Source organism: Myxine glutinosa, chromosome 1 (assembly GCF_964187855.1).
Source record: "Myxine glutinosa chromosome 1, kmMyxGlut1.1, whole genome shotgun sequence".
Taxonomy (NCBI): Eukaryota; Metazoa; Chordata; class Myxini; order Myxiniformes; family Myxinidae; genus Myxine; species Myxine glutinosa.
In genome coordinates this window covers 295075845-295091570 of record NC_136261.1, presented here as the reverse complement: position 1 = coordinate 295091570, position 15726 = coordinate 295075845, and the positions used below count along the sequence as shown (strand labels likewise).

General features: G+C 44.5%; 1 protein-coding gene across 6 annotated transcripts in view; it reads right to left on the bottom strand.

The window, feature by feature from the left end:
* The window catches only part of PPHLN1 (periphilin 1), a 40357-nt gene extending 24892 nt beyond the window's left edge, over window positions 1-15465 (bottom strand). Inside the window, exons 1-4 of one of the 6 annotated variants that reach the window (XM_078767555.1) lie at window positions 15428-15449; window positions 14582-14747; window positions 10757-10822; window positions 1199-1306 (exon numbers count right to left, since the gene is read on the bottom strand). In XM_078767555.1, coding sequence (XP_078623681.1) covers window positions 1199-1306; window positions 10757-10822; window positions 14582-14650 — 243 coding nt within the window. In that variant the 5' untranslated portion in view covers window positions 14651-14747; window positions 15428-15449. Of the gene's footprint in view, window positions 1-1198; window positions 1307-1476; window positions 1563-10756; window positions 10823-14581; window positions 14981-15173 lie in introns of those variants that run through there. The other 5 variants (XM_078767565.1, XM_078767577.1, XM_068134518.2 and 2 more) reach the window with 5 other exon arrangements.
* Between the last annotated feature and the right edge of the window lie 261 nt (window positions 15466-15726).

Below are 15726 nucleotides of genomic sequence, written 5' to 3'. Positions count from 1 at the left end.
GCAAGATAAGGACACATTTCCACCAGACCACAAATTTGTTTGCCTTCATTTCTACACATCACATTTCATGGGATTCATGCTCATTCACAAAATTATGGTTTTTTGAGTTTTGAAAATGAAGTACGTGATGAAAACCTGGTCGACCAAGGAGAAACTTGTTGCTGTTGGTCAAGTGATCCATGCGTCTCTGTAGTGTGCTTCAGTAATCTGCCCTAATGTTCAGTGCAACGGTCAGAAAAAACTATTATCAAGTCCGAGCAAGGGTTACAATAGGTTTTTTGCCTTTAACTACTAGTGGTATTGAGGGAAGGAATTTGCAATTTGTTCAGCATTAGCAATTTAGTTCAGTATTAGTTTAGCAAATTTAGTTCAGCAATTTGTTTAGCTTTGTGTTGGCTTAGCGGTTAGGGTGCCGGCTTGGGATCCGAGGATCCTGAGTTCGAATCCCGGTCAATCGTTGAATTAACACCAGGGGAGGTTGACTCAGCCTGTCATCCTTCCGAGGTCGGCAAATTGAGTACCAGCTTGCTGGGATGAATGATCCCGGTGTGTACCCCGGTTTAGAATAGGTACACCGTATCCCTGCGCATCGTAAGAGGCGACTAAGGGTTGGCGTCAGGAAGGGCATCCGGCCATAAAAACATTGCCTCAAACAGGGAACCATGAGCTCATGGGGACCGCAAGGCTAACCCTCGCTCTAGCGGGGAAAAATGGCCTTAAAACGATCATTCATTCATATATTCAGCATACCGGCACTAACTCGCCTACTCTCCATGAAATCAGTGTTGGATATTAACGGCCACCAACTGATGCTAGCAGACAGGACGCCAAACTTAATGTACATACACAAGGTGTGGAACAACTTTTTGAAGCAGCAAACCAATTTTGTTCCTTACAATTTAACTTTCTCATTATAGAGTTAACACACAAACAAATGACAGCGAAGTGACATGCTTCCAGTGTCGACTTTGTGTGTCAATGAGAGAGAGAAGAGAGAAGAGAGAGAGAGAAAGCTTTGTGGTAAGAAGCGAAAAGATCGACCTTCATTATACATTGAAACAGCTGTTTAGATTTCCAATGTGAAATGTACACTCAATAAGAAAGCTTTCTTTAAAAACATGTTTATTGAGAATCCAGATGTTGTTACAAGTAGAAACAGATTGTCAAATTAAAGGAGAAAATAAAATCCTCGACTCACCTGTCGCCGAGACAGGCCCTGCTGCTTTTTCCATCTCCAGTCTACATCATCACTTGACAACACTTCCTCATTTTGCACATCATCATTGTCATGGACCCAGCTTCGTTCCTGTTGCGACACAACCATGACCCCTAATACAAATCCAGCATTTTTTTTACATTTACCAACTTTCCATTTATTTTTTACACTTTGTGTCTTTTTAGGGTGAACGTTATTCTGTGAATATGGCAGTTAAGGAGTGTATTATAAAAATAGGGGCAATACCACTGGGCGCTCACCTGGTAGAATAAACAGTACTGCATACTGCACTGACTAAAGGTGTCGTCGTGTCCCCGGGGTTAAGACCCCTGAGTGACGGATGACCGAAACGAGCTTTAACTCGTTCACCCCAGGCGTACTTCGAACCTTGGCGGGATTGTCTTTGGCGCGCGCAGGAAAGGCCAAAAGCCTTATCAGATCGGACGGCAGACAATGGGTTAATCCAAACCCACAAACAAAGAACGAAAGACAAGAAAGTAAAATTCAACAAATAAATATTTAATGAAAATAAATGCAAAGACAATAAAATGTTGAGGTAAAAACCAATAGCAACAGGCTAAGGTGAGGGACCCTCCATGCAGACTCAATTACAGACACAGGGAGAAATAAAGGAAAATGAAATGGTTTGGTAATCGGCCGGCACTCAGCTTTGCAGGTCAACCGAAGGCTTGTCGACATTTGTCGCCTCCAAAACACAGCGTGGGAAGCGCACAAAAATGGCGCGGCGTCACGCTTCTCGATGTCCCAACGTGAGGTACTTCTCGCGACGCCGACTGCCCCGAACATCTCTTGTTCAGTCTCTTCCCCACAAGCGTACACGAGCCAAATATGTGCCACCGCCACCACCAAGCCAGAACAAGGGAGAGAGCAGTAAACACGACCGTCCTCTATGAATCCCAGGATCAGAAGAAAATATGCGACCGCCTCCAACAAATGCCAGCACAAAGAGACCAAGATGGTGAGACGGCATCTTTTTTCCTTCAGCTCTCGAATGTTCGACCGCTGACGTCGCACTCTGTTATCCAATCACCGAGCGCTACTCCTCAATCATCCCATCGCGTCTCCACCAATCACGAAGGCCGGGGTGTGGCCGCTCCATCATGAGTCGTCGGGGGCAGAGTCTAATCTCTGTTCAGGAATGTTCGGACGACATCGGGGTTTACTTGCCGATGGGCAAATGCCGTTTGTCGGACCTGGCGGCATGGTGAGCGAGAATGAGTCCATTGCCTGGCCGGCTATCACGTATGAGTACCCGTCGAGAGGGAGGGGGGAAGAATGGAAGAGGGAGGGGAAAGATATACGACATATACATCCTTTGGGGGTGGGGGGGGGGGGGGGTGGCGTTGACAGACCCCTCCGTTTTGGGGAAGGGGAGGAAGGGAAGGAGAAAAAAACTTCCCGTGCAAAGAGTGCTTCATAGCCTCAGTGTTGCACAGATAAGAAAGGAGATTGTAATACCCTCTGCCACTATCACCAGGTGGTACACATTTACATGGAGAATTTACACCCCTCTCCCGGTACCCCTCACACCCCCGAATGAGGCCACAGCCACATAGGCTATGTTACCCCCCCAGACAAAGTTGTATTTGTATTTGTACCCCAAGTAAAGTATAAAAGTGTTTATAGCTGGAGTACCCGGCGTTGCTCAGGCGAAAAAGAAACTAACATATTTGAAATGAGAGCAAATATAATGGAAAAGCAATTACATGCAAATCAGAATCAATCACAAATGTCAAATCATCATTTTACCTTTTTGTTGAATATATGCTGGTGAATGCGCCGTTCATCACATTTCTGAGTAAGTGTGATGACAGTCAGGAATAAGAAGAAGCCTTACTACCAACTTCAACCGCTTCTGGTATTGTTTGATTATTTGTGTTTAAATGTCTGGTGATTGTTTTGTATTTATTTATGCGAATGTGTACTTGTATATATAACTGTCATTAATCCAAAAGGCTTAGGCACTATAGAGCAAAACTTTAAAAATGTTTTATTTTATTTTTTTGCCGAAAACACTCCCAGGCTCTCACTGATGAACCTCTGAAAGTTTGACGAAGATCCGTTCAGCTATCTGAGAAAAATGGAGACACACAGACCAACTCTTAAAAGTAGATTGGGGAAAAAATCACAGGGAGACAAGCACGTACAGGGGAATTTACCCTTACTTGACCCTACCGAGATAGCACAACTGCACTCCTCCGTGTGGAGACACCGAAACACTCAACAGGGCCATTTTACCCTACTTTGATACATCGAGATGGTGTCTTCTTCTTCTTCGGGACACTCGGAGGATGCTAATTTATATGATTGACTTTCCTAAGGTATTTCATAGTTTACCCCCACAAACGTAACAGTATTAGTATTTTAACCCAATTTCAATGGTTGCTAGAAGACAGGGAAGCATGTAGAATCATACTAACATAATCATAAGACTTTAAACAAACAAAAACAAATCCTATTTTGGGGGAGCAATCCCCACCCCCCAACCCAATACACATCCTCAGACCAATTTTTCTAATACCTTGAACAAACATTGGTACATCACAGGTGATTAAGGTTGTGGTGAAGTTTCATTGAAATTGTGTATGTAGTTTCAGAGAAAAGAGCCAATACTTAGACCCCAATTTTTTTAATGCCTGCTACAAATGTAGGTACATCATTGCTGATGAACGGAACATTGTGGTCAAGTTTCACCAGAATTGTATGTGCAGTTTCTTAGAAGAAAGCAAATACCTATTTTGGGGGGCAACCCCCCCGACCCCTCACAGCCAGATTTTCTTTAATACCGTGAACAAACTTTGGTACATCATGGGTGGTGAAGTTTGTGGTCAAGTTTCATAAAAATAGTGTGTAGTTTCAGAGATGAAAGTAAATATCTATTTTGGGGGGTCAAACCTGGACTCACTTTGACCCCCCAGAGACCCGCTTAGACTTCAATTTTCTTAGTGCCGTGAACAAACTTAGGTACATCACAGGTGATGAAGGCTGTGGTCAAGTTTCATAGAAATAGTGTGTGCGCAGTTTCAGAGGATATAGCAAATTCCAGGTAGACCCCCTTAGACCCAGATTCCTTTAATGCCGTGAACAAACAAACGATTTTTTAAAATGCCGTGAACAAACTTTAGTCACAACATAAATATTGTTTGTGCCAAGTTTGGTCACAATCCCAACAGCGGTTTCGGAGAAGAGGTTTCAAGTGTTTACGGACGGACAGACGGACTGACAACGCGCCATCGCATAAGCTCCCCTGAACTTCGTTCCAGGTGAGCTAAAAATGAATATAAAACCTAAAGCTGGATTTAAATTATCTACCCTTTGCTTTTATTGCAAATGCAGGTCTTCATTTTGTCATCAAGGCTCATGTTTCGTATTCATTGCAATTTATGTTCCACATCTCATTGCATGAAATTAAACAGGGAGGCCACTGGAACAGCAATTGGTAGAGCGTATACCTCCGCCAGGCTGAACATTTTACGTTTTGTCGCCCACTGATAAGCCGGATCGCATATGGATCTTCACCAAAATTAAATCGGCTTGTTCTAGTCATCTAACCAACCTGTCCGCCAAGTTGTCAGAATCCATCCATATTTTTTTGAGATATCCTGCTCACACAGGCAGAAAAAACATGGGCGAACACATACCTCAGAAGGAGGTCAAGGATACAAATGGAGTTAAGGTGACTTTCAAGAGCAGCAGAAACAACAACAACAACAACAACAACAACAACAACAACAACATGCATTTTAAAGGCCATTTTCCCTGCGAGAGCGGGGGTTAGCCTTGCAGTCCCCATGACGATCTTCTCCATTTTGCCCTATTTTCTGCATCTCTCCTTGTTAACCCCCTTGCCCGCATTTCTTCTTCCACCATCTTTAGGCAAGTCTTTCTCGGTCTTCCCCGTCCTCTGCTTCCTTCTACATTCATTTCCATCACTCTTCTCAACCAGTCACTTTCATCCTTCCTCAACACATGACCAAACCATCTCAACCTGTTCCTCTTCACAGCATCAATCACAGGCTCTATTCCCATCATCTTTCGCAATTCATCATTTGTCTTCCTCTCTCTCAACGATACTCCGCACATCCGCCGAACCATTCGCATTTCCACCCTTTCCAACCTTCGTTGCTGCTCTACGTTCATTACCCATGTCTCGCTCCCATATATCATAACACTTCTCACACATGCAGCATACACCTTTCCCTTCAGCTTCAACGACACTCCCCTCATCATCAGCACGCCACTCAGTTCCCGAAACTTCTTCCATGCACATCTCACTCGAGCAACCGTTGCCGAGTCTGATCCACCTTCTCCATTCAGCATGTCTCCGAGGTAGCAAAATGTTTTCACACCTTCCAGCTTCACGCCGTCTCCAAGATCCAACTCAACATTTCCTCCATCTGCAGCTACCTCTGTGCACACCTTACATTTGAATGTAGCTGCCACACTGGTTAATGACCCTCTCAGACCACTACATTTTTGATGAACCCACTCAGCGCACATTGTACAATGTACATTGAATGGAGTTCACTCCGACACCCTTCCTACACACAGCACAGGGCCACTTCCCAGTTCTTTCCACCTCACCACATGCTTTACCACTTGCCATCACCTTCGTCTTTCCGATATTCACCTTCAGACCTTTTGTCTCCATACATTCCTTCCACGTGTTCATCTTTTCCTTCAGTCCATCCATACTTTCCGCAATCAACACCAGATCATCTGCATACAACAACTCCCACGGTAAACCCTCCTTTACGTTCTGAGCCAGCACCTTCATCACAGCTACAAATAGTAGTGGACTTAGTACCGACCCCTGATGCACTCCCACCTTCACCTTAAACTCACCACTGTTCCCGTCCTTCGTCCTTATAGCTGTGCGCGCTCTTTTGTACATTGCCATCACTACTCTGATCAACCATTCCTCCACTCCCAACTTCCTCAATGCCCATGTCAATACTTTGCGTGGTACCCTATCGAATGCTTTCTCCAGATCAACAAACCCAAGAAACAACTTCTTCCTCTTCTCCATGTACTTCTCCTGCAACTGCCTCACAATGAAAAGCACGTCTGTCGTTCCTCTTCCTGGCATGAATCCAAACTGCATTTCGTCGATCTTCACTTTCTTCCTTTTCCTCCTCTCCAACACCCTTTCCAATACCTTCATTCCATGCTCCAATAACTTTATCGCTCGGTACGAGCCACACTCCAGAGGGTCACCTTTCCCCTTGTATAGAGGGACGAGGGTACTCAGTTCCCAATCCACTGGAATGCGGCCTTCTTTCACCACCAGATTACAGATCTCTGTCATTCTCTTCACACCCCAACTTCCTGCTGCCTTCAACATATCTCCCACAACTCCCGTCGGCCCTCCCGCTTTTCTACCCTTCATTGCTTTTATCGCTTCCTCAACTTCCTTCTCAGTTATCTTCTCTGCCGGTCCTAAAACTGGGTTACTATCTATGTTGCCATCCCATTCATTCTCTGTATTCAACAGCATTTCCATATATCTTTTCCATCTTCCTTTAATTCCATCTGGGTCGACAACGATTTGTCCCACTTCATCCTTCAAGCAACTCACCCCCATCACATCACACCTCTCTTTCGCTATCTGCTTTGCAATCCTGAATACTGCTTTCTGACCCTCTTCCGAATCCAAGCGTTCTCCGAACATTTTCCTACATGCCTCCTGCGCCTTTGCTACCTCTTTCTTTGCAGCCTTCCTGGCTGCCTTATAACTTTCATGCTCTGCTGTTTCTGCTCCCGTACCCTTCGCCTTCTGCCACTCCTTGAACTTCTTCCTCTTCTCGTCAATCCTCTTTCCAACTTCATCATCCCACCACCATGTTTCCGAGTGCCTCGGTGGTCCTTTTGTCCATCCACATACCTCACCAACGGCTCCCAACAGACTAGCTTTCATCGACATCCAACCACTTTCAAGCTCAACCACATCATCCTCGACCCTACTCAGCCTCTCTTTTAATGCCTCCCTTACTGTCACCTCTTTCAACCTCCACACCTTCATTCTCGGTTGGTACTTCACCCGCCGAGCTCTCCTCGCACCTTTCACCCTTACGTCGCAGACAACCAAGTGGTGCTGTGAAACAGCCTCCTCCCCCGGGATCACCTTTGTGTCCCGGAGGTGCCCCCTATCTCGCCTACGCACCATCAGGTAGTCAACGGTTGTCATCGACCCACCTGACGTGTATGTAACACGCTTATTATCCTCTTTCTGGAACTGAGTATTACAAATCAACAAATCAGCTCCATCAGCAAACTCCAAAATCCTTTCACCTTCTCCATTTCTCACACCATATCCGTAACCCCCATGAACTCCATCAAAACCATCCATACTCCTTCCCACATGTCCATTTAGGTCTCCTCCTACCACAACAACTTCCTCATCTTTCACGTTTTCCATCAGCTTCTCTATCGCACACCAGAACTTGTCCTTTTCTTCATCGCCTCGACCAACCTGCGGAGCATATCCCGAGATGACGTTCACCAAGAGCTTTCCAATCATCATTTTCACCATCATCAACCTATCACTCACTCTCGTCACACTCACCACACTCACCACACTGTCTACAAACTCCTCAGAAAACAGGACACCAACACCATTCACGCCCTCCAGGCACCCTTGCCACACAAACTTGTATTTCTGTCCCTGCCTACCCTTCACCATTCTCACACCACTTCCCTTCCATCTCGTCTCTTGCACACAACATATGTCCACTCTTCTTCTGACCAATACTTCCACCACTTCTCCTGATCTCCCTGTCATTGTCCCTACATTCCATGTCCCAAACCTCAGAAACTGATCTCCACTTCGGGCTGTACCCTGCGCATATGTAGTTGTAATTGTCATGTTTCCCTTTTTGAGGCAATGTTTTTTTTTATGGCCGGATGCCCTTCCTGACGCCAACCCTCTTAGTCGTCTTTTACGACACGCAGGGATACGGTGTACCTATTCTTATCCAGGGTACACACCGGGAGAGCAACAAGAGCATTTCAAGAGCAACAGCACTTCCAAAATAAGTCAGGGACCATCACATCGGATCAAGGTGGGGGAAATTCTGAGAATGCATTTCAATTTGACTTTTTGTATTGACAACAAAGCAAAAGTGTTCTCCCTCACTAATTTCCAAACACCTGGCATTGCATCCCAAAGGGCAGATCACAAGCCAATTATAGTCTTTAGTTTTAATAACCAATCTGTCAACATCTTCCCTGGAGAAATTATCCTTCTGGTCGATCTTTGCCCATTTCTCAAGCAAACCCATTTATGCATAGCTTTTCTTTCCAGTGACATCACAGTGCATATCAGAAACCAAATCTGCTTAATAACAACAACAACAACAACAACAACAACAACAACAACAACAACAAATCTAAAAACCAAAGGCCAATATGTTGGAGAAAGTCAGTACAAATATCTGAGGCAATTTGACTTTCCTTCGTATTCCTCAACTCTAATCAGGCCCGGGGAAAAGGGGTGGAATCGCATAAAAAAAATTTTCTCGTGCTGAGCTTTCATGACTTCTTCTGTTAAGGTGTCGCGCACGTTTTGATACCAGTTTTATAAAAATTGGACCTACAGTTGCCGCACAGTGCGCTATTTTTCGATGCTATGCAACATAAACCGGGAATTTCCCAATTCACTTTACACAGCACACATCTTTCCATAGGTAATTATGTGCTGCATTCAATATCTTTCAGTTTGTCACAATCACACTTTCTCGATATAATTATATAATGCTCCTCTACATGCCCCTGCCTGGGTTTTCATGGTCACCAAATCAAGGTCACATTGAGTCTCAAGGTCATCAAACAATTCTCTCTTCACTTAAAACGTGGCGCGTATGTCACCATTTAGAACATGTGACATTATGGAACACTATTTAGTTTATACAACCAAATTTGGCACTCAATATTGGCTTGTGTGTGTGTGTGTGTGTGTGTGTGTGTGTGTGTGTGTGTGTGTGTGTGTGTGTGTGTGTGTGTGTGTGTGTGTGTGTGTCTTGAGTGTAAGATTATTCAACCTCACAGACGTGTTGACCTTGACATAATCTGCATGTGTGCTCAATTTGGTTTTATTTTGTCTGGGGAGGAGGAGGGGGGGGGGGGGGGTGAGCGAAGGGGTCCCAAATACCCCGGCCTGATTGGGGTTAAAGCATCCGTACACCGAGGGGATTCATTTGAGCAAATTCTCAGCATCAGGTTGACCTCAATATCAGGTGCCCGGATTCACATGCGATTTCTCCATGATGAAGCTGTTCCAAACAAAAACTTCAGATCAAAATTTGTGCCCACCATATCGAGGCAATGAGCTAATCACTCATGATTTACCGAAGTCTCAATATTGACAAGGCCTTTACACATAATGGACACCGACACCTCCTCCCCTTCCCCCTTCTACAAGTTCGGTCGAGTGTTTTTGCTCAACACCGATGCATGCAACACCAGCAGATATGTTTGTTCAATCTAATGTGGCATTTGCCTAGGATTCATTGGAATCGCATTCGTGCACCCGGAGGAGCAATGACAGACCATTGTGCAGCACAGCTGCTCTGCTCAAAATGAAATTCGAAACCTTGATATTCAATGGTATTTCCAGCTTGTTATAAGCTTCTATAATTCTTGGCCTCCAGGTACTCCATCTGCCAGCTGTAGCAGACTCCAATTCATCCATTCAAATGTTCAAAGATTATCTTGTCGAGTTCAATGCACATTGTAAAATGACCTTTCTCCGGTGATCCACTTTGGCATCATCTATTATATCTAACATAGCAGGACCCCCAGACCCCAACACTGTAAGGACCATGTTAACATACCAGAGTTTGCATTGGATCTTCAACGTCTCCATGCTTCAACGCCATCCTACCAGAACGTCCACTGTCATTACAAAGAAGCCCCAAACCAACTAAATCAAGAACCCGATGAATATAAAAGTTGTTAAAATATTTTCACCTGGCTTGTGTGGAACAAGAGCTGAAAGTACTTTGATAGTGATGTGGAAAATGAATGCACGAAAGATTAACCATACACATCTACATTTATTTATTTATTTACACGAGAGGCTTATGGAAGAGTGAGGTACAACTGACAGAGCGATAAACATCAAAGGAATGAATGAACAGGATGAGAGGAAGGGATGAGGGGAGGAAACACAACCCAGCAAGTTAGATGGTTATGCAAGGAGTGGTGTAATAAAGATCACGTGTCAGAATTGGGGATGACAAAAGATGGTGGTGCACTGCTTGCTTGAATCCCCGGAGGTAAGAGTAAGACAACGGCACAGCCTCTAGAAGGTCGTTACATAGACGGGAGAAGTGAGGAATAAAAGAGTTGAAGTGTGCAGTCAGCCCCTGGATTGTGGAAGCCTAACCAGGAGGGGGGGGGGGGGGGGGATGGTGACTGGAAGAACGTACATTCTGGAGTTTCTTAGGAAAGTTGGAGGACAGAGAGGGAAGAAGAAGCAACATCAGAATATAGATGATAGAAAACAAAGACACAACCGACCTGCATTGCATCGGCCTCATCAGGGGAGATTCCAAACAATGTTGAGGGCTTTTGATTCCCCAGAATCTAGAAGAGAGACGGAGAGAACCAAGTACTCCATTGAGCTACAGACAAAGGCCTTATAAACTGAGTACCTCTGATTTTCCAAGGAAGAACTTGGATTGACAGATGATACCCAGTAAAGCACTCCTCCAGGAAAGGTACGATAGTGAGACCGAGAGGTTCAAGAGATTGAATATCTTCCAATTGATGACCAAGGACATAGGTGGTTTCGTTTGTCAATCATTCCTTGAGCATAAACCGAGACAAAGATTTTCTAGGATTGAAGGACATAGGATAGATCTACTCTAATATACTGCCGATCTACTGTAATCTATATACCCCACAACCTTTCTGTATTATTAAATGCTGCGGGTCTTGTTACACACTTTAAATAAAAAAAATATTCCCTCAAAACATTAATATCAGACATACCTGTTGCACACTCCCATTCCATTTATTTACTGCATATGTCTTCTTGTATGGGAAGCTTTCGATGAATGAAAACAGTAGGAATTGAATGGCACTCAGAAGAGAGCATTCTGAAGAGAGAGAGAAGAAGAGAAGAGAGAGAAGAAGAGAAGCGAGAGAGAGAAGAAGAGAAGCGAGAGAGAGAAGAAGAGAAGAGAGAGAGAAGAAGAGAAGAGAGAGAGAGAAGAAGTGAAGCGAGAGAGAGAAGAAGAGAAGCAAGAGAGAAGAAGAGAAGCAAGAGAGAAGAAGAGAAGCGAGAGAGAGAAGAAGAGAAGAGAGAGAGAGAAGAAGAGAAGAGAGAGAGAGAAGAAGAGAATAGAGAGAGAGAAAGAAGAGAAGAGAGAGAGAGAAGAAGAGAAGAGAGAGAGAGAGAGAAGAAGAGAAGAGAGAGAGAGAGAGAAGAAGAGAAGAGAGAGAGAGAGAGAGAAGAAGAGAAGAGAGAGAGAGAGAGAGAGAAGAAGAGAAGAGAGAGAGAGAGAGAAGAAGAGAAGAGAGAGAGAGAGAAGAAGAAGAGAAGAGAGAGAGAGAGAGAAGAGAAGAGAAGAGAGAGAGAGAGAGAAGAGAGAAGAGAGAGAGAGAGAGAAGAAGAGAAGAGAGAGAGAGAGAGAAGAAGAGAAGAGAGAGAGAGAAGAAGAGAAGAGAGAGAGAGAAGAAGAGAAGAGAGAGAGAGAAGAAGAGAAGAGAGAGAGAGAAGAAGAGAAGAGAGAGAGAGAAGAAGAGAAGAGAGAGAGAGAAGAAGAGAGAGAGAGAGAAGAAGACAAGAGAGTGAGAGAAGAAGACAAGAGAGTGAGAGAAGAAGACAAGAGAGAGAGAAGAAGACAAGAGAGAGAGAGAAGAAGAGAAGAGAGAGAGAGAAGAAGAGGAGAGAGAAGAAGAGAAGAGAGAGAGAAGAAGAGAAGAGAGAGAGAAGAAGAGAAGAGAGAGAGAAGAAGAGAAGAGAGAGAGAAGAAGAGAAAGAGAGAGAGAAGAAGAGAAGAGAAAGAGAGAGAGAGGAAGAGAAGAGAAAGAGAGAGAGAAGAAGAGAAGAGAGAGAGAAGAAGAGAAGAGAAAGAGAGAGAGAAGAAGAGAAGAGAAAGAGAGAGAGAAGAAGAGAAGAGCCAGAGCGAGAGCGAGAGCGAGAGCGGAGCGGAGAGAGGAGAGAAGGAGAGAGAGAGAGAGCGAGAGAGAGAGAGAGCGAGAGAGAGAGCGAGAGAGAGAGAGCGAGAGAGAGAGAGCGGAGAGAGAGAGAGCGAGAGAGAGAGAGAGAGAGAGAGAGAGAGAGAGAGAGAGAGAGAGAGAGAGAGAGAGAGAGAGCATTCTGAAGAGAGAGAGACGAAAAGAGCATTCTGAAGAGAGAGAGACGAAGAGAGCATTCTTAAGAGAGAAGAAGAGGAGAGAGCATTCTGAAGAGAGAAGAAGAGGAGAGATTCTGAAGAGAGAGAAAAGAAGAGAGATTCTGAAGAGAGAAAAGAAGAGAGATTCTGAAGAGAGATGAGAAGAGAGATTCTGAAGAGAGAGAAGAAGAGGAGAGAGATTCTGAAGAGAGAGAAGAAGAGGAGAGATTCTGAAGAGAGAGAAAAGAAGAGAGATTCTGAAGAGAGAGAAGAAGAGGAGAGAGATTCTGAAGAGAGAGAAGAAGAGGAGAGATTCTGAAGAGAGAGAAAAGAAGAGAGATTCTGAAGAGAGAAAAGAAGAGAGATTCTGAAGAGAGAAAAGAAGAGGAGAGATTCTGAAGAGAGAAAAGAAGAGAGATTCTGAAGAGAGAAAAGAAGAGAGATTCTGAAGAGAGAAAAGAAGAGAGATTCTGAAGAGAGAAAAGAAGAGGAGAGATTCTGAAGAGAGAAAAGAAGAGAGATTCTGAAGAGAGAGAAGACAGGAGAGCATTCTGAAGAGAGAGAGAGAGAAGTTGTTCATATCACTCAATGGTGAAGAATCACTTTAATAATTCTACGAGCCGGTACCAAAATTGAATTGATTAGTCCTCGTCACACACTGAGGTCTGAGAGGGTCATCAACCAGTGTGGCAGCTACATTCAAATGTAAGGTGTGCACAGAGGGAGCTGCAGATGGAGGAAATGTTGAGTTGGATCTTGGAGACGGCGTGAAGCTGGAAGGTGTGAAAACATTTTGCTACCTCGGAGACATGCTGAATGGAAAAGGTGGATCAGACTCGGCAACGGTTGCTAGAATGAGATGCGGGCAAGGGGGTTAACAAGGAGAGATGCAGAAAATAGGGCAAAATGGAGAAGATTGTCATGGGGACCGCAAGGCTAACCCCCCGCTCTAGCACTAGCAGGGAAAATGGCCTTAAAATGCATGTTGTTACCTTCGCAAAAGCGGAAGGTTATGTTTTGATCGCTGTGTATTTATTTGTATGTCTGTGTGTGTGTGTGTGTGTATGTTATTCGCATAACTCAAAAAGTATTCAACCGAATTGCATGAAATTTGGTGGGATGATTGGTTATTATACGGGACACATTTGATTAGATTTTGGGAGCAATCGGGTCAAAGGTCAAGGTCAAGGTCACGAAAAGGTCAAAATCGTATTTTTACCATAGCGTGGTCAATTTTTATCCAATTGGCATGCAACTAATGCCAAAATGTTCAGAATTCAATGCCCGATCTTGTGATATACGACATGACCCAGTGATGACATTACCCTTGTTAGCGGTTGGGGGTCAAAGGTCAGGGGGGTCACGACCTTGCAAAATGTGCGTTTTTTGTCATAACTCGGTCAATTCTTCTCCGATTTGCATGAAATCAGCACCAAACTGTTCACTGTTCTGTTCCCTACACTCCCATGCCAAGTACAGAACAGTAGCTGCGGCGAAGGTATGCGCTCTACCGAGTGCCCGTTCTAGTTGTTGTTGTTTGTAGTCCTTGTCACACACACAACAGGTCCAACAGCTTTCGTCCAAATCTATCCATAACTTTTTGAGATATCTTGTTCACATACAAAGATAGACAGATAGACAGGGGTGAAAACATAACCTGGAGGTAACAATAGTTAGGTAGCTTTTGAAAAGTTAGGTACCCGTAGCTTAAAAAAAAAAGACATTAAAATTTTTTAGTGCTCTCCATGACCATATTCTCGGAATAAAAGTTTGTTAAATATTTGATGACAAAAGCTCAAATGGTAACGGTTCCATTTTCAAAACGGAACCGAAATCCTCACGAGACCAGAGGTGCAACTTCGGCCGAAAAGAGACAGAGACAGAGACAACCGAGACTCACAAATAGCGGGAACACGTGGAATTATTACATTGCACAAACCAAAGGGATTTCAATTAATAAATCATTGCATCACAAGAAGATGGTCACGGACGCCAGGCTTACCGGCCTCGACAAATATCGATGAGGCAATTGGAAACTGCGGCCCGGACGGTCCCAACCACGGGCGTACATTTTCCCGTGAAGCTGCCAAGTGCCAAGGAGTCCGAGTCGGAAATGATATGTAGGTTCCGGTAGCGTCGCACGTCACAGAACACCAACGTCTCTGTGCCTGACACACGACATTGAACCGTCAAACACGTATGCCGCGCCAATACGAGCGTTGTTAACAGCTCACCGAACATACACCGCCCGAACATGCGTCACATAAAACCACATGATGGGGCGGAGGGGTTATGGTGAGGGGAGGGGGGGGAGGGGAGGGGTTATGGTGAGGGGAGGGGTTATGGTGAGAGGAGGAGTTATGGTGGGGGGAGGGGCTCTGGGGGGAGGAACAGAAAAGACAAAGAGAGGATCACCCATTGCTGGAAGCAACGTTCGTTTGACTGGATAAACACGAAGTGAAAGATTGACGTGTGAAAAAAATAAAATCGAGGAATTTAAGGTATTCGTATTGTCATGAAATTCTGTCCAACGTCTGAACCCAGGTGTCATGCGTCTTTTGCCCAAACACCGACGACACAAAAGCGACCCGTACCTTATAAAACCATCGGATGTGAAATACGACTCTTCCTTTCATTGCGATTGCAGATTTGCAGTTTTATACCGACAAAAGGATAGGCCAACATAAACAACTTTTGTACGTCATGTCCGCTCTACACCGACAACAACAGACATCAGGCATCCGCACATAAGCTACCTACAATCAGCCATCGACACACATAAGCTACCCACAAGAAGCCATCGACACACAAAAGCTACCCACAAGAAGCCGACACAAGCTACCGGTACCGAAAATCAGCCATCGACACACAAAAGCTACCAACAACAAGCATTCTGAGTTTTGCGCTGCAATACATGTCCCCTACCGGCAGTCTGTCGTCCGGAAAACTGTTGGGGAAATTACCAAATTTCAAATTGCCATAACTTTGTCAAAAATGATCGAAACGTCGTGAAGTGCGAACTTGATCTGTAACTTATCATGAGGAACCCATGTACAAAGTTTGAAATCATTAGCATTAGGACTTTAGAAAGAAAGTCTGGAAAACTGTTCTTTGTGTGACGGACTGACAGACAGACAGACAACCTAT